The following is a 22,498-nucleotide window of genomic DNA, read 5'->3' on the forward strand; positions in this document are numbered from 1 at the left end:
TTAAAAAAAGCCCTCATTCAGGGAATGCCAAGTTGACGAGCAACATCCAACCAAAACAGGATTAACAGGAATAAAGCTTTATTAATGTAGCCTATTGATTGTCATGTCTGGCATGTGTACATTAGTGTTTAATTTAAGGTGGAAAAAGAAATGTTTCCAATGTTACTGTAACTGATGATAACAAAGGCCTGTTAAGGCTATCTGAGAAATCACAGATCGTAATCTTTTATTACACATGAGGACATTCTGTGTTTGAGTTAACGGCACCATGTGCCTCACAGGAAACTGGCTTGACAGCATGATCATGTACAGTTTTTGTGTCTCAGACATGCCCAGAGAAAATGAATGTGTAAGATAACTGATTTTGAGGCATTTTAAAGAACTAATTTGGCACCTCAAACGTGGCTTGACAATAAAGGGCCAAATGTAGTGGCCCCAAATTTAAAAGAAAATGTAAGCTTATAAAAATGTAATTATTACTTATTTATATTAAAGATTCATTATTTGTATTGGTAATACATTTTTTAGGTTAATGTCACCTGTGTGAATTCAGAAATGGCTATTTCAAAAAAATAAAAATAAACCTTACATCTTAACGTTTAAGTTGACTGGCCGTAGCACCAAACATAGCACAATGTTTGTATAAAGGGACTAAAGCAACATGAAAAAATAATACACACTTTGCTCACTGTACAGGCAGTGTTTCACCGTAGCATCTGCACCATCTTTTTTTATATTCTCATGGTGGTATGACCTATAATACTAATGACACTGCTACATTGTTACCATGATGATAAATTGGCTCAATAAAATACAAAACGTTGATAAAAGCAATATCAAAACATGTTACATTCAGGTACTGTAGAATTCAATACAACAAGCTTGCATAAAAATGTGCCACCGAGGTCCTGTTCCGAATTTCAAAATATAAAAGCTTCTTTTCACATTTCACAACAAGTGGGTGTAGGCCATGCAAGGGATTGCTTGTTATCTAGATAAAAAAATATCAAGTCAGGTCACACTTTAACGTCCCCCAGCCCCCTTTCAAGTCAAGTATCATAACCTCTCGCTGGCTGGAGCTGCTGAAGTCGGTGGCACTCAGCAAATACAAAAAAGATTCAAAGTGGCAGAACTCCCTCTGCCCTTTACAGCCGGGAAATGTATTAAGAGGCTGCAGGAGCTTCACCCTGCGGCCACTCTTTAGTCCCTGACAATCAACAGACTGAACATCTGATGCTCACTCATGTCTGTACAGGATGCTGGGTGTTATTGAGCCCAGTCTCCGTCTCTCCGTGGAGTCTAAGGATTCAGGATGACACTGCTGCTGTCCTCTTTTTCTCTGCGTTGGAAGGTAGCATGAGTCTGTTCTAGATCCTCGATCACCGCCAACAGCCGAGCAGTAACACTGTTACCTGGCTTCATCAGCTGAACATTGCATTCTGCACCACCTGAAAGTCAGAAGTCCATCAAAAAATGGTTTCATGATCATATGTACCCAGAAAAAACCAATGATGTAATTAAGTTAAGTATGTTGCAGAGTTTGTCTTAAAAGGGAAACTTCACCCATTTTCATTAGCTTTGTATCATTAGAAGCCTGGTAGTATTTTTGAAGGATCGTGCATCCCGCCTTAATTTTTCCCTGCGATGGGAAAGCTCTGTATTTCTTTTCCAAAAAGCAGCCTCTAATGACACAAAATACATCATGTTGCATCAGCGGAGGCTGCTGTGGTTAAAGGGGATGAAACTACATCGCTAGTTCCTCATGTTTTTGACCCACTGGAGCTACAGACCTATTACAAATCAGTGGGTGAGACCTCACTCCCAGAATCGAAACTTAACGTCCGCCATATTGCAAGGAAGCTACTGTTTGCTCTGTGGAGAAAGCTGAGCATAATAAAGTATGATGAACGTTTGTTTCAACTTCAAACTGATACGGATGAAAAGGATTTTAAAGGTCTGGTGCTTGAATCGGATGTTCGTGGCTATCTATACGAGCCGGCGATGCGGTGTTGAGGACAAGGAGCCTGGGGCGGTTCGAGCTGGCTCAGACTGGTTGTATCGGTGCTCTCACTATGGACACAGACAGAGAGACCGTTTGCTGCCAGGAATTTACAAGATGCCAATTCCTTCTGGAAAAAATCTTGGAATCAGTTAAGGAAAAGCCGTATGTGTTATAGTGAAGGTTTGTAAATAGCACGCTCAGCTTCAGTGGGAGTGGCCTGTGGTGCTTTGCATTCTGGGAGTTGCTGTCTTTCATCTACATGAGCCAAAAACACACTTTCAGCCTTTTCTCAGTCAAGAAGGAACCAACTTCGAAAGAGGTCTCACCTTTCTACTACATATATGATTCAGTGTCCATATAGATTCATGTTTCAACGGGTGAAATGTCCCTTTAATTTTCTCACATAAAGCAATACATGGACAGAGAGTTAAAGGAGGAGATAAGCAGCATTTGTGTCCTCTAAGGACCCAAAGTGAATTTATCTAGTCCTGGAAAAAGGCAACCTTTGAGGGGTTTTTATTTATGTATAACATTTACTCTATTAATGTACATAAAATCCATTGGTCAATAAAATACTCAGCTCTGGAGAGATAATATGTGAAGTTAAAGTGTGAGAATGATTACATCGTAATTTCCATTTTATTCAGTTGTTTTCTCTGGGGAGGCTGGACTTAAAAAGATAGTTTGTAATGTAATTGCTACTTACTATAAAACATGAAAAGAAAGCATCACTTTACACATCTGTTCAAAAGAAGCGAAAGAAAGAATAAAATAGGTGCAGCCTCACCTGGGTGTGTGCTCGAGCTCATCTTTGCTTTATTGCTGGACGTCTGATCAGTGTCGGGTTTCTGGTATTTTTTCCTGCGGTATCAGTCACACAAACGCGTTAAATAAATCAATATTATAGCCTCTTAAAGCTACTTGGTCTTTCAATAGGGTGACAGTAAAATAATTGTCATGCGAGGAGGTAGCACAAATAGAGAAGTGCATTCCTGTGTTGCAACAGAGACCCCTTGTGTCCATGAAATAAATTGCACCCTTTCAGAGAAAGTCTTCAACTGACCTGAGTTTGTCTCTGCCCTGGAGAAGCTGCTTGTATATGGTCTGTGTCTCTACGTCAGGATCCAGCGGGTCACTCCAGTCACCCAGAGTCACAGCTGAGTGAGTCCTACTGCAGCCTGTAACTGAGAAACCGACTAGACTTTTACAGTGCTGCTCTACATATGGACTTCAAAATGAAAACGTGTACAAAAAGTGTGTTACAATCAGTAGAGCAAATAGCCAGACAGAAAACCATAAAATACCATAAAAGCAAGATCTGATAAAATGATTCTGTTTGTTAAGGACAGTGCGAGCTTTCAGATGGAGTCTAAATGTAATTGGTCAGAGAAAATCAGATTATGATTGTCAGAGCTTGTTATCCACTGGAGCAGCAAAAAACATGGCAGCTACAAATGAAGGGTTTATACATTAAATATGGATCACCAGTAGCTCACTCGCTCTTTGAAGCTCTGCTACAAGTTAGTCCACTAGAATATTTAGGACTGAAGGACAGGATTGGTGAATATTGGTGGTCCTTGTGGTGGCGTTGTGTGTAATAGCATTTGCATTTTTCATTTTTGTAACAGTAAAACAGGAACTACATTTGTTTAATATGCGAGCAAACAGCATGTAGAAAAAGTTAGAAAAGTTGGAAACCCTATCCTGAGTCATTAGAAAAGGATTTAAAAATGTAACCAGCAACAGAGGGAATGCTGCAGAGGGAAAAAAAAAATCAGGAATACCAGCTCGGTCCACCTGCAGGCAGCAGGTCCACTTGCCGCTGCGATGAGCTCCAGGGTGGAAAGAGGGCAGCATGCGCTCATTGTAGATGCTGACTTTCCTGATTGCAGACAGCCACTGATTCAGCTCATTCACGTTCTATTAAGACAAATGGTGCAGCAAAATATGAGTCAAGAGGTTTCTTCAAGTCAAATATTTCTCAGCAAAAGAATGCAATCACACTTTACATCATGTAAAAATATGCATTAGAATAATAGAGTTAAGAAAGTTCATGATTCTCAGAGTCAGAAAAAGATTCAAAGAAAAAGATTATCCTAAAATGTAACTGACTGTGAACGTAACAAAACTTTTGTATTATTTCTAAGCAAACAAATGACTAGCCTTTACTGTTATATTATAAATCAAAGTTATCTGACGAGTTTCTCTACTATAATTACTTTCCTTAAAATAACAATCCTTCTTAAGCATAGAATAGGTTTTCAAAGCCAGGAAAATCTGCTTTCATTTTTTTACCAAAAACAAATAAAATCAGTGTCTGTAGTTTAACTTAATTGTAAAGAAATATATTATTTGTGCCAAAGCTAGGAGGCAAAAAACGTGCTTGTGTTAAACTGAAAGGGTGATGAGTTCTGTGGTTGACTGGCATTTGTCAGTACCAATGCACCTTGCACTGGATGTACATGGTGAGCAGCTGCCCGTCGTTGTCCTGGGTGATGACCTGCATTACGTTCTGCTGCTGGAAGGCATTTTCATCCACTCTCTCCACAGCACACACACACTGAATGGGGATGGAGGAGCGCACCTGCAACAGTTGAGCCACAAACCACATTTCTAATTAACACCGGTATGCACAGGCTGCTAATGATGGCTCATGTTGTACCCTAAGGCAGGCTCTACTGGGGTTAAAGAAAAATACAAGTGACATGAGATCACATAGCAAATTAATGAAGCTGCATCTTGTACTGAAATATTTTGCACACATATAAATGAGAAGGGAGAGTTTGAGGCAAGGAGGAAATGAAGATGAGATCAGCAAAGGCCACTTTAAAGTGTAAATCAGCCACTTCCAACAGGACCTCGCTTTACCCAGAGTGGAGAGCTCCAACATGGAGGAAAGGACATTGTCTGCAATCTGATTTGCAATGTTAGCATGAATATCCACAGCCTTCAATTACCCGTCCTTTATTCCAGTCACACAAAGCCCAGACGGGCTCAAAGAGGGAGCTCTTTACTGGACTGGAGAGTGAGAGAGAGAGCCGGCTCTGCTCTCGTGCTCTCCCTCTCTCAGTCTCCGGCTGGTGAATGAGAGGAGATCATTATCACGAGGTTAGGCCCTGCATATTAATATCACTAATGGAGATCAACACAAGTACAATATGGCGAGGACTGGGGATGACTCGAAGGTTTCCTCTTTTTATGAGCCGAGCTGATGACCGCCCTTTTAAGGGCAGACACAGCGGCGAATTCATCATCAGCGTTTCAGCTGACAATGGATGAGTCACTTTCTCTTGACTTTGATTCAAAGTTTACTCATCTATTTTGGGCTTGTAAGAGAATAAATACACATTCATCTTGACTGAACAACTATTTTTTGATGTGATGTCACAGCAGAACACAGATGTTTCGCAGCTTTTATTTAGTTCTTGAATCACCAGAGAGATGAAGTTGGAGTAGCCACTGAAAGTCTCATTAAAAAGAAGAACTAATTTTACTCTGAGGAAAACAGGAAATTCTTTTCTTTCTTTTTTACCAGTCGGCTACTTTGTATTTCTTTTTGTCCTAGCTGTTTGTAATATGGAGTCAGGATGTAAGCGTTAGCTGCTGTTTACATAGCATTTCATGAAGTTCTGAACAATCAAATATAACACTGTTTTTTACGTGCTCACGTTGTTTCCACATTGCATCAAAACAATCTGGTGACTTCACAAAAGTCTAAGGAGAAAATTCACAACTCGTGAGCAAGTGAGGATGAATACGAACAATACCAACACGAGGAATCATTTACATTTCAAATGCTAACATTTCTTCTTCAGCAGATATATACTACACTTTACGACATTTAAAATTTAACTCTCTGGCTCACCTGTTCAGTACCAACCTGCCAGTCCGAGGACTTGGCGTAGGACAGTGTCTCACTGGTCAACCAGAAGTATCTTTTCTTAAAGGCGAAGCGGGACAGCAGCTGGGGTCCCTCTGCTTTGTGTTTGTGTAGGTATCCCTCTTTAACTGTGACTGAGGGCATGAACACGGCCCTCTGAGGGACCTCAGACACTGCAGGAGGAAGAGGAGAAACATCAAACAGCATGTTCATGGATACAGTCACAAGGTGGTGCTGTGACAATGAACAAACACTTTTTACTGATAGACTACAGTTAATGTCATCAGGCTTCATCAGAATCAGCTTTATTGGCTACGTATGTTTAACACACAAGGAATTTAACAATAAACTAAAGATACAAACAGACTAATATGTACAAGATTAAATAAGGTAATAGTGCAGTGGTGAGAAGTGAAAAAGGATGGTGAAGTAAATGTGAGGTAGTGTGTGTAGATGATCATTTAAATGAAATAATATATGAACATTCAGAGTGACAGTTTGGCTCAGGGTTATTTCACAGCAGCAGGTCTCACACTCTTCATAGAGGTCTAACCATGCCCATGTCTGTCCAACACATGAGAGCATTAAATGTCAAACTGGCCTTTAGGAGAAAAGAGTGGGTGTTATGTGAAGAAGGAAACATGAGACTTCAGAGGGGCAAGATGTTTCCCAACAACAGCCTCACTCACACATGACGGCAAGAAAGCCGCCAAGCCATGTTGGGTAACCACTGCGACGTGTGGTTTTTCACTTCAGCTCGCCGCCAGCTCATTAACCCTGTCATATCTTTTCTACCGCCTCCAGCTAGCTATTAATGTTTTAACTGTGGAGCTTTTGTGTTGTTTCATTTAATCCTGATATGAGCTGGAGGCTGCTACAGTAGCAGCTGGCCTGTGAGTGATTAGCTCAGCAGCATGACCTCCTTCTCTTTTCCTTGATTACATGTTTAGTGGTGTGTTCACTCGTGTCCGCCTTACCAACGTCGTGATCTATGTCGATCAACTTGTCCAGGAAGTCTTTGACGGAGGCCACACTGCGAAGGATGATGGGATGAAGAGGCGCCATCCACTGCTCCTTTCCATGGCCGAGCTGAAGGCCCAGGTTCCCAACGCTTTGTAAGGCCTGGCGACCATGAAAACACAACATCAACTCCGATCCCAGGCACATCAAATCTCCACAAACTGACAGAACTCAGTGTGAGTGACTGTACATCTCAAAGTCGAAGATCAAACAGGTCCCTGAGGCCAAGCATGCTGTGAGGCCTTTTGTCCGGCCCACACCTGGCAGAGGGCGCGGAGGAAGTCCCGCTCCCCTCTGAAGCTCGGTTTTGAACCGCACTCACACACACACACACACACACACGTACAGGTAAAAATAGCATGTTCCCTCTCTCTGTAGAGGACCCATGGCAACAGCACTTCAGCACCATGGACAGCAACTACAGAAGCCACACGTGGGAGAGAAAAAAGGTCTCACTTTTCTTCAGATATGTGAACATAAAGCCCCTGTAATTAATCAGACACAGAGCACCTGCCTAACCCTCGTGCACTTTACAGAAAACCTCCTCATTACTCCTCTTGACCTTTTGATTCTAAAAAGGACCTGTTATCAGTTTGTCTCATAAAGGCCTACCGTCAATGCGATGAAAAAACATTTTCAACATACTAACAAGTAATGAGATGAATCTACTAGTCTGACATGTCAATCAGTTTCCTCCTTTAAGCAAAATATGGACATACCCACCTCCCCCTGGTATGTGCTGTCCCCGTATACTCTAACTCCTCTGTAGCGTTATTTGAATCTGTTACTTTCAATGTGTGGCACTGACAATTGTAATGGGTGCTGCTGCTGGTGTTGTTTGTCATAAAGAGGACATGAGTTCATGTCGTATCTGAATTTTCTCGGACTTCTCTTTGCTTGAAAGACAAATGCTTCCCGTCTCCCTGGTTTGTGCATGTCTGCGCTCTAGCACACTCGGTTTCTACACACAGTGCAGAAAGAGGTTGCAATAACAATTCATAAGATTTGCCCAACTTCAATAAAAACAACCAATCAAATACAAAGGATGTGCACATAAGAATACACCAATAACAATGAAGAAAATCAAACTCAAAAGACCCAAAACATGGTCATTAGCTCTGCTTCGTCACCTTCTAGATGCTTCTCTTTCCACTTTAAAAAACAAGGATGTCGATGGTGTCTAACTGAATGTATTTCCTCTCGTAACAGGATGTTTCTGAGCGGAGTAAAGTGGGATTGTGTTGTTTAAAGTTTAATGGAAAACATCTGCAAACTTAAATAATGCAAACATCATAAAGAAAGCTCTCAGTGTGATCAAACATATTTGTATTCCTGCTTTATATTTATTTATTTTACACTTGCAAATTCAAATTGCTCAATGTTTTCAGAAAGCATGTGGCCTTGCATCCAGTCAGGCCACTTCTTAACAGTTTGTTTGTTAGTCCTTTAAGTGTGATGTCTGGACATGAATAAATTATTCATAGTGTTGTCTGTGTGTGTGTGTGTGTGTGTGTGTGTGTATGTCTGTGTGTAGCGTACCTTGGCTAATAGCAGCAGTGTTCTGCTTGTACGGGTGTCAGCGTGCTGATCCCTCAGCTGAAACAGTTTAGGTGTGAGGATTGCAGGAGCGAAGAAACGCAGGAAAAAGAATCCACTGATGGCAAGATACTTCACATCCTGCCAAAATGAAGACAATCAGACAGATAATCAGGCAAATCTGACTTTTCTTCTCTTCGTATCGCAGATATAGTTGAATAGATTCGAAGTTATGATAGTGTGCAAATAAATAAATACATTCTACAAATGATGTGTTCGTCCTGTTTTTTTCCACAGACTGACCTCGTTCTCAGGTTCAGCAAATTGCTCCTCCACTCTCTTGTGTAGCTGTTTGAAGGTCACTCTCATAACAGGAGGACACTGATCGACTGAGCCCACAATTGATTCAATGATGCTAGCTAGGTAGCCGTGCAGCATCTCCACACTGCTGTCCCGCACCTCCGCCTCTGATACTGCACCCTTGAACGAAATGCGTCTTGAGAGAGAGAGAAAGAAAGACAACACAAATGAGAGAATGCCTGTCTGTGTCTGATCAAATGAACATTTGCAGGAAATCTAAGCAAACAGCAGCTGTTCTGTTTATTGATTGTGTTGTTATAGTCAGATTGAAATGCTTCCACCTCTCTGTTCCTAATGACGTCCCTGCATGTGTCAGCATAGATTATTTGACAGTAAAAATAAAGGTGATGTTATGCAGCTCTACAGTAGACAAAGAGTGTGTTAGATCCTGGAACTTCCCCATGTCGCAGATAGACATCTCTGGGAGGTCACAGCAGTTGCCAGGCAACAGCCTTCTCCTGTATTTTACAGCTTTTTTTTTTCTCTCTCATATTCTCACATTGATGTCTTCCTCTCTGGAGCCAAGTGTAGAGGAAGTCTCCAGTGGCAGTTTGGCCATTTAAACACACAGATTGGTGAACAAACAACCCACCGAACGTCGCTCTGGTAAATGTGGCAGATCTAAGTCCTTTATAGGTCCAAAAATGATCATGGCTATGTTTTACCTGGTGCGGTTCAGGTCGATCTTACACGGGTCGAGCTCGATGTATTTCTTCTCATCAAAGATGCGGTTGATGATCGGCTTCAACACCTCATGCAGATATAACATACCAACAGCCTGCAGCAAACACACCCATGAGTTAGAGACATCTCATTTACGTGAGATGTCTACACAGTGAGATCTACACAGTTCGTATATGCATGTGTTTATTTCATGTGTTTATTTTCATGTGTAAATGTGCAAAAAGACAAGACGGGTCACTATAACTTTTACTTTTACATTTACATTTCAAAGCGATAAAGAGACACTAAAGGGTTAGAAATAATCACTTAACTCATATCTTTGTAAACAGCAGAGACAGAAAAGGCAAAGACTGACTATTCCTGATAAAGAAAAATAAAAGGTGCGTTATCCCACCTTCATGAACTGTTCCATGGCCTTGGAGGAAAGTGAGTTGGAGCGAAATAAAGTGTTTGGATCAGCTATGGAAGTAAAACAGAAAAAAGTTAAAATAGTCTGCCGACCATGACATAACCAAACTAAATAACAAAAAAATCATAGAAAACATTCAACCATAACAGGGATGGCAAACCAATTTTAAATAAGCTAGCTTGAAAAGCGCTGGTTGTGCGCTGGAAGTGAAAAGAAAAGGCCGTTTGTCCAGTTTCTATGACAACAGACAACAGCTGTTGTATGACTGACACGGCTTATTCTAGATTGTTTATTTCCAGATCAGACACGGAGCAAAGAGGATATGGGTACAAGACACGATCCAGGGGCGGCAAAACTACAGTGACTGTCCTACATTTGGAAAAGAGCGCCGGTGACGTCAACAGCGCCTTTCTGAAAAGTTGAACGATTTTCATCTCAAGCACTTAGAGCGGCCGCACAAAAAAAATGTCAGCGCTAGGAATAAAGACAGGGGCCACCTGTTGCTGCTGACACTCTATACTCATTCAAAAAAACTGAAAAAAAAAGACGCTGGCAGGAAGAAACACTAGGTGGACACAGAACCTTTAGTATGATTAATAAGATTTAAAGAAAGAGAAGAGTCAGCTGTATCTGATTTTTTTTCTCCAGCTTTAAATACCAGATATATGTAAATAATGAGCATATTGCAAGAGAACATTGTTACATTTGCTACCTTAAAATGTGAAAAATGGCATGAAATGGCAAAAATGGCTTAGAAAGGTGCTATATCACGCTTTTCTTCCTTTCTCCTAACCAGTGTAATGAAGCCTTGTTCGACTCTCACTGACTCCCTGATTAGGCACATAATGCTGCTTGATGACAACCTGTGAGATTAATATATTAGAAGCTGTTTATTCAGTGTGTAGCTCTTTTGTCCATTCCTGCCATTCGGTCTGGCTCCAGGTTTTTTTGGCTGTGCATGCTTTTGATTCTGTTTGATCCATGTTTACCTGCCAGACATTGATCTGCTGTAGACACCGAGCTCAGAGTCACAAATAAAGACAGGCTGTCGCTGCAGCAGCATCCTTCAAGGTGGTGATACTAAAGTATCCATGGTGACATCTCTGGGTCGCCAGGCAAAGTCTTTTATATTTTAGGATGAGGGGTTTTGGGGGAAAATTGTATGTTTTGTTTTTTTTCATATTCTGGGGGTGTTCAGTGAATTTACTGTGTCTAACTCTGACGTCTGGCTGTTGAAACCATATTTTCTTGATCTGGCGGTTAACATTCTGATCAAGTGGAGTTGCTATGGAAACGTATGCTTATTATCTCAAACTACACCGACGGAAGCCAAAGACCAAAACACAACTGTGTGTGTGAATTAGCAATTTGGACGTGTTTGAACATGACTAACACAGAGCACAGAGAGGCCAAAAAAAGACTGCTGGGTGAGTAAATAATTGGCGTCAGGTTCGTAAATATAGTGTGGGAAGACTTGAACTGCCTACACACAGACCGTGGATGGCTGTTCAGAGACCTTGACGCCATTTTAGTGCTAAATAGAAGCATTGGTCAGAAGGTCTCTGGAGAAGGGAAATGACTGCCGGGTCCCAAACACTGACTCATAGAGAGAACCTTAGGTTAGCGTATACGCACGCTGTTTCTTACATATTTGCAGTGTTACATTAAATTATGTGGCAATGTGGCAAGATAAAAAAATACAAGTTCAAGCAACCAAGACATTCATTTGTCTGCCATAACTACACTGCTTGTCTGCTTCTAGATTAGCCAGAAGTTAGTTAGAGTTAGAGTAGGCTTGTCCAATATTTGAAACCGCCATCCTTGCCTCTCTAGAAACCAACTGGTGATGTCACTGACACGACTTCCATGTGTTATACATGGTATGGTTAGTCCAACACCCGCTCTTGCACACACTCCCTCCAAGAGCTGCTGAGAACTGACTGGAAATGATGAACTTCATTTGAACTTTACATTGGACAATAATCTGCTTGAGATGTGATATTTGCACTATGTTTCTGAATCTGTTGTCTTACTGGTATTGTTGACCTCCCGGGTGTTTAGGTAATCCAGAAATGGCACCACCAGGCCCTGGCCCAGGTAGATCTTCACCAGAGTCATCGCCACGTCCTGCCGGCTCTCCACTGTGGTCACCTCCTCCAGCATGGTCAGAGCACTGCTGTCCTCCACCTGGAGAGAAAGTAATCAGTTGGAAACATGGCTCTGACAGGTGCAAAGACTTTTTCTACTTAAAGCTAACATGTAATGAATCAAGAGGTCTGGTCAAGCTAGTAGAGGATGAGGTATCTTTAACTGATATGCCATAATACCGTTTGACGTACAGATGAAAATGTAAATGTAATGAAAAAAAAGTGATGCTGACCTCTGTGGGTGAGATGACCGACTCCACCAGAAGGTGAATGAGGGGCTGATAGTACACAGATGGCAGGATTCGATCCTCCACCAATCGCACCTTTAGCCGCAGCGCTCCCAGCTTCCCTCTGACAACAGGGGAAAAACACAAGGAACTAAAAAAGAGGAGATTTTCTGCACATTGGAGTGAAGTAAGCCCATGTTGTATTATCCTAGTCTACGACATTATTCATGTGTCCAACAAGCCAGGAAGTGCTGTTAACTCTGTAACTGAAATTAATCCTAAATGTAAAATCTTTCACACAAAGGTCAAGTGCTGGTTAAAAGCAGAGCTGTCACATGTCTAGTTTTTCTAAATGGTATATAGAAGGTATGCATTGTTAAATGAAGGCATGTTTAAAGGCCCAGCTAGGTAAATGCTTTGAAAATTAGCAAAAACTATTCGATCTCTGTGCCATACATCACTTTAATGCACTTGTTTTGAACTTTGTTTAATTGCATTGTCCTTATTAAATGTAATTAATTCAAATTCAAACTACAGCTCCAGCATTGTTTTTCTGGAGGTGAGGGCAACTAAAGACACCTGAAGACTTTGTGCGGTCGTTTTAGACGTGCAGTATAATTTGTACTGGTTTCATGAAGTTTGGACTTATTGCTCATCGTTGTTTTTTACCCATATTTTAGAGATTGTGTACCTTTAACGTGATCCTGTTAAAACAAAACAAGAACTTGCAAGAGCAGGAACAACATTTCTAGAAACAATGTTTAAAGGATCTTCACATTCAAGAAATCTGTCAAAGATGCTCACGCTGTTTTCACAGACAGCTGTTACAGATGTTCCCAAAACGGCGTTCCAGTGGTTTAAGCAGGCCTCTAACGAAGCATTTTCCCCTTTAATAAAACCTCTTGAACAGGGAGTCATGTCCCGGTAAACTTCTTCATCTATCCACCGTCACCATCCTTTGGTGTTTTCTTCAGCTCTCTTTGTTTCTATAATGTTGTGAAACTCAGCTTATCACCTCCATGTGTTCCTTTGATGCACATTAGACAGCATGGAGCAGAGCACATGTTCTTCTTCTCTGAGTGCATCTGAAACACTGGATGATGTTTCAATTGTATTCTTGATAACAGTTGAAAGCTCAATGGTTGTCCTACTGTGACAAACACGCAAGCCACATTGTACAAACAAGCACACCCATAATCCTCACCCAGCATCGACCTCACTGTTTCCCAAGGGCAGCAAACGAAACCAGCCCTCTAAAAGAGGTGTCTTGTGCAAACAAGCAAAGGGGATTTCCACCTGGGGAAAGAAAGAACAAACAAGGACACAATATAGGTAAGGGATAATAACTCATTAAGAAGGATATAATGGGGGGGGGGATATTTGAATGTAAATAAGGTGGGGCAAATGTTGCCGTGAACATGCAATCTGTTGAACATGGTATAATATCAGAACTTTAGCTTTCTCACCTTTCCCAGAAAGTCATTCTTCCCCACCATGTCCCAGTCCCACACCTCCACAGTGATGCTTCCCTCCTCCCTCAGCTCCTCTGGATCCAGCTCCAGCTCCAGGGTCTCTCCCCAGTGAGGGAAACGGGTCTTTTTTATGATCTAAACACCAAACAGGTTTCTTTGTTAGAAAATCCTCAAACCAGGTATTTCTTCAACAAACATCTGGACTGTTCAGCTCCACTATATGTACATAATATATATGTTACATAATGGAAATGTGTGGCTTCGCTGCCACCAGTTCACGCAATACATGCATGCACAATGGAGCTCACCGACGTCTCTGCACTGTGGTTGTTGAAGATCACTCTTGCAAATGGATCAGAGGTTCCAGAAATGTCTCTTGGAGCCAAATCTCTGCAGGGTTCACCAGATGAGAGACAAAAAGCTGATCAACACACTCAAGTGCTCAACTCAAATGAAGTTTGGATGAAGGATAATGAAGGATATAAAGGGCCAGCAAGGAGAGAACAAATACTGATCACTTTTCTTTTATTCTTTCACTATTCCTTATTCACTTCTATTGGAGCTTGTCCAAGTGAAGCAGTGTCAGGACCTGCTTGACTTGCTCATTAGTGAAAGAGAGAGAGAGAGAGAGAGAGAGAGAGAGAGAGAGAGCGAGAGAGAGAGAGAGAGAGCGAGAGAGAGAGAGAGAGCGAGCGAGCGAGAGAGAGAGAGAGAGAGAGAGAGAGAGAGAGAGAGAGAGAGAGGCAGCAGCAGCCTGGGACACACAGATGGGGCAGTGAGTGGTGTGATGGAGGCACAGTGAGTCAGGAGGGGAGTGTGGAAGCTTGTGGGGTGATGGTGAAGACATTTCAGCACAGGAACAGTGACAGTACTGCCAGCTCGCAGCAACAGAAATGTATGTTCTGAATCATGGCCAGTTTAATCTAAACTACATGATAGTTATGTGATGCTTTAACTTCTGCCACTTACATTTACACACGTGTTTAGATTCCACCAAAAAAAAAAAAGCGTGCTGATCTGAAGTTTAGAGTCTCTATCAATACCTGAGAATAATCTCCTTCTTTTCCTATTTTCACACTTTAAAGCTCACAGTTTTGTTACCTGGCTTCAATGACTTGACATCTCAGGCTGATCTTCTCTGCGTCTTTGAGCAGCAGCAGACTCAGGTGGATCTCTCCCTGGACTTCTTCATCAGGGTCCACCCTCGTCAAGTTCACCCAGCTATCGAGTCCTGACCAAACCACAGAGACATCTCATTCATTCAAAAGAATCCTCCTGTCTGCAAGAATAATCTAAAAATAAAAAAAGAATCGTGATTACAAATTGTCACCTAAAAATCTAAATAATCCGTTTATCCACTAATTGTTTACTCCCAAGTTGAATAGAGATGAGTTCTGTTGTAAATATTTAGGCTAAACATTTCAGTCAACAAAAACAGGAAGTTGAACTGCAGGGAAAAAAACGGAAACTATTTTTAAAGGCAAGTTCCAGCTCATTTTCAAGCACAAAGTGCACAAAGTCTGTATCTGGCTGTTCATTGCGTTAGCCACTGCAATATAGGGTGAGGGTACGAGCACTGTGCGACACCGTCCTCCAGAGTCTTGACAACATGCACATGTTTTGATATGGTTTAGATTTCAGTCATGTCAAAGGTTACTGTTTCTTAATACATAATTCATTCTTTCTTCATTATAGACACATGCAGGAGCACGATGTCAGGTCCAGACAGGGAGGAGTTTCCTGTGGGGAGAAAGTGACCCATGAATCAGTCAAGTGCAGAGCTGAATGTCTGGAGGCTCTCAGGAGAGAAACATCAGTATGCAGCCAACACACCTTGTAAACACTTTGAGTTATTGAAAAAAAACAACAAAAAAAACTACAAGATCATCACGACACAACATATTTTAAACACAGTATGTCTGGCTCAGACTGTGAAGAGAGGTGTGAGTTCATACGGAGACAATCACGACTAAATTCTTCAAAGTGAAAACCTCGGTGTGGCTGACATTTAACGGCTAATGGATTGTTGTCCACGTTTCACAGCACTGTGGGCTTCATCTAAAAATCATGGTTCAACTCTTCACTCAAACAAGCACTGAGGCGGTCATATGTTAAGATACATGGGCATTCAACAGCTTTAAATGGAACCAAATCCACTTTTCATACAGTGGACTGACACTTGAAGCCATTTAAAGTATTTGCATAGTAGCACTCATCTTTGTATCTCTCTGGGGATTTGAGAAATGACATCCTGTTAAGATGGTAGATGATTCCGGCTAGAACAGGGTTTCCCCTATGTGCACCAGAAAGAGACTTTTAAATGAGCTATTTATTTGAATTTTATTTAACCAGGTTGTTCCCATTGAGATTTCGAACCTCTTCTTCAAGGGAGACCTGGCCAAGACAGGCTTCAGCAAAAAACACACAAAGTTGCAGACAAACACACAAAAGACCAGGTACAATTAACATTTTACATTATAATTGGACCATCTATGAGTCCAATCTGGGAGTCAGTAATTCAAGCAGTTGAGCTAAAAAAAACATCTGCATTCTAGAATCTGCTTCCAGGTCTTTCGTTTTAGATTTAAAAACATTGAAGGACACCAGCTCCTTTATTTTGAAATCATTCTGCAACAGATCCCAGGCTCAGGTGCAGAAAACCAAAACGCCCTTTTCCCAATTTCTGTTCGAGTGTTTGAGCCAGAGAGCATATAAAGGTCCTGAGGGCGCAAAGAATACTGTCCAGTACTTTTCTGCATGATATAAACACATACATAGTGAGGACGCAGACCAAGAATTGCCTTATATAAATATATATATACATATATACACACACATACACATATATATATATATATACATACATACATATATATATATATATATATATATATATATATATATATATAGACATGCCTTATATATATAGGAGGAGCTGAAGGCTATATTTTGCTATCGTTCCATTATAAATATTGCTCCTCATTTGTACATTTTATTAAAAATTCGATAACACTTACATTTTAATAGTTGGATTTTATATAACATGATATTTCTATATTTGACTACCTGTTTCATTAATGTATGCGGTACAGTGGACGTTTATATCACTAATTATCATGCATCAGTCATTTGAAAGTAAAGATGATACAACTTTAAATAATTTTTGCAGAAAAAGTTTGAAGGTTCAACTGGTAGACTAAAAAACATTCCCAGAGTCTGCGTCTAAAAAAGCACGTCTCCTCACTCAGACCTTTGACTCGGCGGTGATAGGCCGTGTGTGTTTAACCTCTGATCTTCAGGCTGTCCTGTAACACAGTTTGTGCAGTCGTACCTTTAGCTTGAGATCCGATGGCTTCTTTACTCAGAGTTATCTTTCCAATAACATCATCGTGGCTAAAGAAAGAAAAAAAAGATTATCAGGTAGAGGAACTTGAAAATACTGTCTTGAAAAAAAGTGTTTCGATCTTTGTTAAATGAGGTTAAACAGTCGTCAGACTGATTAGAGATTGGCTCATGACGAGAATAAGGAGAGAAAAACAAACATTAATCACTCAGTGTGGGCGACCATCTGCCTGAGGATGTTTGTTTATTTAAAGCTTGGAGTTTTGATTCCCAAAACATTGAAACTGTACACAAGGTTTTAACCCAACATATATATATATATATATATATATATATATATATATATATTTGTTACCCGATCGTGTCCTCATCTATGACATGAAAGGAGAGTGAGTGGAAACCCATCGGGAGGTGCAGTGTGTACTCTTCTCCCCAGAAAGGATTCAGGTTCTTCCATACTGTGGCTGTCCTGAGGAGAGACGTTTAAGCACACCTTATACAGAAATATACCACAATCATAAGGCAAATAACAAAAGAACATGTTAGAAATCATGGTGAAGCTTGCAGCAGTATAAGCACTTACTTCAATGAGGAATAAGTGTACACTTATATACTGCCATAAGCATTAATAGACAATGGGTTTAATAAAATAGCTAAAATCAAAAAATGCATTACTAAAGGATTTTTCAAATACAATTCCCCCAAGTGATTCATAAGGTTCAGATTCTGATGAACGGTTCAGAAAGATATAGTGGAATGTAAGCTGTTGGTATCAGATTCAGTAACAATCATATATTTTTTTTTAACAATAAAATTGAAAGACTCAACAGAATACCCAACACTAAGCATCACTTCTGAACCCTTAGTAGTTTCTAGGAGTGTATCGTGCCCTTTATTTGCCACCACGATCAAGCAGTCCCATCAACCATGAACATCACACTTGAGGAGTCAGTTGGCTAGAAACACTACAAGATAATGAGTGAGAGTGTTTGCAGTGAATCATTGTGCCTTTTTCCCACATAACGCCAGATGGAACAATAGCCTCTGAATTCAACCCCTTGTTTCTGTTTAGAGCCAGAATCATTGTTTGCTTTCAAGTGGAACAACTTGTTAACAATCCATCACATAGATATAATATAAAGTATAATAACAGCCATAGAAAATAAACATCATTTATTGAAATTGTGCGCTCCAACACCTCTGAACTTGTGCTCTGTGCTCCTTGTTTAAAACAGGAGATCCCTGCAATAATTGATGCAGTCTCTCCATGGTTACCTGAGGCTGTTTTAAAGGCCAGACCAGTATCAGGTTCTGTGTTGGAGGAGCCGCGCAGTGGGCACCTCCACAGACATCATACAAACTCCACTCCACCCTGGTTACATATGTGTAGAGTGGTGGCACAGCCAGAAACTAAAACAATGCAAATATTTCCACTTGGATGACAAAAAGATATTTAAATATTAGCACAGTACAAAAACTGATGCGCTGCATCAAAGAGCGACGCTGTTTCAAGCACATAATACATCTTCAATGATTAGAGAGAACTTACCTGGCCACAACTTCATTGTCAACTTTTACAATGCAGTATGGGTCACTGGTCCCGGAGCTGAAAATGACAAGAAAAAGACATGACAGCATGAAACAAAGTAGCGTCGATCATTCTCATGGGGGTAAAATGAATTTAACGTTATTTCGTTAACGTAGTTTGTTTTTCTTATGGGTGAATTTGAGCCCCAGGATTAGACTGACACAATTCTATTTGGCAAAACGCAACGGAACAGAAATTGCAATTGAAAATGTTGATTAAAATGTCTTCTTATTGGCTTACTACAGCTACTCAATAACGTTGTGGCTATAGGCTGTATATTCTGAGAGCTAAGACTTGAGCACAGCAGCACATGCCATTCAGGTTTTACTTACACGTCTTTGGCCGGAAGGTTCCTACCCTCGACAATTCTGAAATAAAGAGATGTGTTTTTGGCCATTTTTAGTCGAGTCGAATTTCTCCTATGTTCCCATACGCCTTCTTACAAATAGTGCTCTTCCCATCCACAAGAGACTTTTCTTCATTTCGTGGCACCTTCAGCGCGTGACGGCGCACAGCCCACCAGTAGCGCGCGACACAGACGCGCAGTCAGCCCAGTCAGCTCAGCAGGTTAAACACTGTGGGCCACTGTGTGGGCAGCAGAGCGATGTTTTATTGTCGTCAGTAGGGTTAAACAGGCTGTCCTTTTAAACAGTAGAAACGTATGAATCATCACATTATGTCTATTCTGAAAAAATGTTGGTTGGCTGCATTCACAATAGGATGCAATATATATTTAATATATATTTAAGGATAGACTCGCTTGAAACACTGTTTTTCATCGACACAGTTGCCTTACTTGTAAAGCTGCCATGCTAATTTGTAATCTACGAATATTCGTGGTGGACACCTGGTAAGTATTTAGACATCAGGAGCATCTCTTCTTTGATAAAATGCGACACCTAGTGTCTATTTTAAGTAGTGCATGTTTTCTTACAGTCAGGCATCCCAAAAGCCACCAACCCCGGGGTCCTCATAGTTTATAAACAACGGAAACGAGCCCCCTGTTTGAAAAGTACGCGTATATCAATTTGTGTTGATAACTCATTGAAATACTCGGTTTTAGCTAGTCCCCAATAAATAGCAGCATTGTTTGTTTGTTTTCAGGATAATTATAATGATTAAAGTGTGTAGTCCGTATAGTTTACTCAGCTAGTTTAATGTGTTGATCCATGTCGTTGCACTGAGGCGATGGATGGTTACCCTGGAGTCGTCGTCGCGGATCCCACCAAACAACAAGAAAGACATTACTATCTATTATCAGAACTGCAAACTTTAGTCAAAGATTTACCCAGGTAAAGTTACTTTACATCAGGAGGACTCGCTGTTCCGGCTTGTTATTTTACTTTATCTTTGTACTGATAGTGTGATTTGTTTCCTCTGCGTGCAGCTCCTTCCAGCAGCGCCTGTCCTACAATACGCTGAGTGATCTGGCTCTGGCACTCATTGATGGCACGGTTTATGAGATTGTACAGGGACTTCTGGATATTCAGCATCTGACAGAGAAAAACCTTTATAACCAGAGGCAGAAGCTGCACTGTGAACACCAAGGTTGGTGCACTTCTTCTCTGTAAAAGTTAGTAAAACAGAGGAGAACATTTAATATAACCTGAAAACCCAGAACTAAATTGAGGGGATTCAATGATTGTATTTTTTAACATTTATTTAATTCAAAAGCTGTAGCAATAAATAACCTAACCTGTCTGTTTGTATTGGCACACTGTGGAGTTGTAAATGCAAATGTTAGTGTGATGCCTGACTGATCTTTGCTTTTGCGTTCAGCACTCAAACAAGATCTATTAAGGAAACATAAAGAAGCTTTGCAGTCATGCAAGTCTCACAACCTTGCACTTCTCAAGTCAAACCAACAAGCAGAGCTGGAGGTAAGACATTTCTTCTCAAAACTAATTTCATCACCGTATGTATTTTTTACATTTATTTTTTCTCCCTTTATTTAGTTAATGTAAACTTGCTCATAACTGTTTATTTTAGCTATTGATGTTTATATTACCTGTTTTCCTGGGTTTTTTTGAGCTGCTCTAACAACCAAATTTCCCCCATTGGGGGATCAATAAGTTTATCCTTATATGGTTCTTTAATAGTTATATGTTTTGTAACAGGCTCTGGAAATGCGTGTGAAAGAGGAACAAAAAATGATGGATAAGAAGATTGTAGCAGAAATGGATCAGAAAGTGATAGATCAGCAGAACACTCTGGAGAAGGCTGGGGTCCCTGGATTTTACATCACCACTAATCCTCAGGTTAATATCTATACATACAGTATCGACTCACTCCAATTAAAATGCACACTGATTCACTTTGTGCTATGGACAAATGTCCAGCAGATGGCGATGTTTGTTCCTACTGATTTCATTCTGACGGTTGTGTTTTCATTCAGGAACTGACAATGCAGATGAACCTCCTTGAATTGATAATCAAACTACAACAGAAGGAGTCGCAGTCTGGGGTCATGTGAGAAACATTCCCTATTGCACCAGAAGAGAACAAAAAGATCCTGCAAGGTCCACAGATGGAGAACGCAGACATTTCTGTAACGATGAGATTCGACACGGGGTGATCGTATTTGTTCAGGAAATGTTTGGTTGCTTGTATAAAAAGTGTTGTTTTCACCATATAAACTTGCAGGAAATGTCTTCTTATTGAGTGTTAGAGGAAGATGACGGAGAGAGCAGAAGCCAGTTTGTCTGTCAATCTGTTAACTGTGTTGCTGTTAAGACAATATTTACAAAGAGCATATAGATAACAGGCTCCTCCTCTAATAAACAGAAGTTCTGCTGCATAAAGAAACAGAATGGGCTGAAGCATGCAGACATTGTTGGACTCTTCTACATTGAGCGAGACTCTCCATGAAAAAACACACCTGTTGCCTGAATCTGTCAATTCCAGTTTTCCACCTTAATTCTGAACAAACATTATTTATTTCAACACTTTTTTTGATTAATTACTTACACTTTTTAATAACGGATTATTACTATAATTTGTTATCAACTATTGCAAAGTTTGGTTGTTTTATTAAAAAGGGTGAACACTATTGAGCCTATCTCTTTGCATTGATGTATTTTTCTGTGTTGGTTAATGCCTTATTTCCCACATAAATGGACAATACATTGTTTACATAAAACATTTTTAAATGTGAATTAAAATAGTTTAGTCATTGTCACGATCAAACAGATAAGAGTTTTCTCAAAGATTGACATTTATATTTTGTACCTCTATATCTCATTGCAAATAAAGCGTCCGGCTGCAGCCAGGTCGATAAACTACAAAACCGATGTGATGCTGTTTCTACCTATAAAGAAATATTGTCAAACCCAGGCCTGCTGTGTGAGTCTGGACATGATCTGCTATACGTGTGGTTCCCTCCTAGATGGTATATGTTTTTGTAAAATACAGCTAATGGGACAACCTGAAGGCGTTCGTGGGAGGTAGTACAACCAGAACGTGATCATTTCACAGCTGCGGTGCTCTGCAGATGTTGCTGATTACACCACTCAGTTCAGACAGGCATGGATTTGCGCATATAATTACTATTAACTTGTAAACCACCTCAGAAAATAGGAGAGCCTTTGAAGAAATAAAAAAAATGTTTGATACAGCTGATAGATTATTTTGGGGATCATGTATTTTTTTTAATTATATTTATTTCTAAATGAAACGATACATTTTTTAACAACAAAAGGTCTAGTTCAAACACTGATGTCCCATCTTCCTTGGAATGGTAAAACAAAAAACTATAAAATGTATACTAAATGATGCAAAAGTTGTTAAATGGTTTGTTCTGTTTAAAGGCTTTTTAGTAATTACATGTGGTTC

General features: G+C 40.3%; 2 protein-coding genes across 4 annotated transcripts; one reads left to right on the top strand and one right to left on the bottom strand.

Annotated features, from left to right (window-relative positions):
* Positions 1–186: 186 nt before the first annotated feature.
* rasal1 (RAS protein activator like 1) lies at positions 187–19,516 on the bottom strand. 3 transcript variants are annotated; one of them, XM_079349146.1, is made up of 22 exons: positions 19,464–19,504; positions 19,000–19,252; positions 18,629–18,685; positions 17,435–17,548; positions 17,069–17,130; positions 14,839–14,968; positions 14,046–14,127; positions 13,732–13,872; positions 13,470–13,561; positions 12,272–12,389; positions 11,925–12,078; positions 9,877–9,941; positions 9,464–9,576; positions 8,742–8,934; positions 8,442–8,579; positions 6,860–7,004; positions 5,868–6,055; positions 4,449–4,586; positions 3,787–3,922; positions 3,066–3,186; positions 2,790–2,863; positions 187–1,448 (listed from the first exon to the last, which is right to left on the bottom strand). In XM_079349146.1, the coding sequence occupies exons 2-22, from the start codon at positions 19,062–19,064 to the stop codon at positions 1,300–1,302; spliced, it is 2,475 nt and encodes an 824-aa protein (XP_079205272.1). In that variant the 5' UTR covers positions 19,065–19,252; positions 19,464–19,504; the 3' UTR covers positions 187–1,299. The 3 variants fall into 3 exon arrangements, with proteins under 3 accessions (XP_079205272.1, XP_079205271.1, XP_079205273.1); XM_079349145.1 differs by having other exon boundaries at positions 19,000–19,516; XM_079349147.1 differs by lacking the exons at positions 187–1,448; positions 2,790–2,863; positions 3,066–3,186 and having other exon boundaries at positions 3,836–3,922; positions 4,441–4,586; positions 19,000–19,516.
* A 108-nt stretch (positions 19,517–19,624) lies between these two features.
* dgcr6 (DiGeorge syndrome critical region gene 6) lies at positions 19,625–21,782 on the top strand. Its single transcript, XM_079349165.1, has 6 exons — positions 19,625–19,679; positions 19,853–19,959; positions 20,055–20,215; positions 20,447–20,547; positions 20,785–20,925; positions 21,063–21,782. Exons 2-6 carry the CDS (start codon positions 19,856–19,858, stop codon positions 21,138–21,140), a joined length of 585 nt encoding a protein of 194 aa, XP_079205291.1. The 5' UTR covers positions 19,625–19,679; positions 19,853–19,855; the 3' UTR covers positions 21,141–21,782.
* The last annotated feature ends 716 nt before the right edge of the window (positions 21,783–22,498 follow it).

This window comes from Symphodus melops, assembly GCF_947650265.1.
Source record: "Symphodus melops genome assembly, chromosome: 1".
Lineage (NCBI taxonomy): Eukaryota > Metazoa > Chordata > Actinopteri > Labriformes > Labridae > Symphodus > Symphodus melops.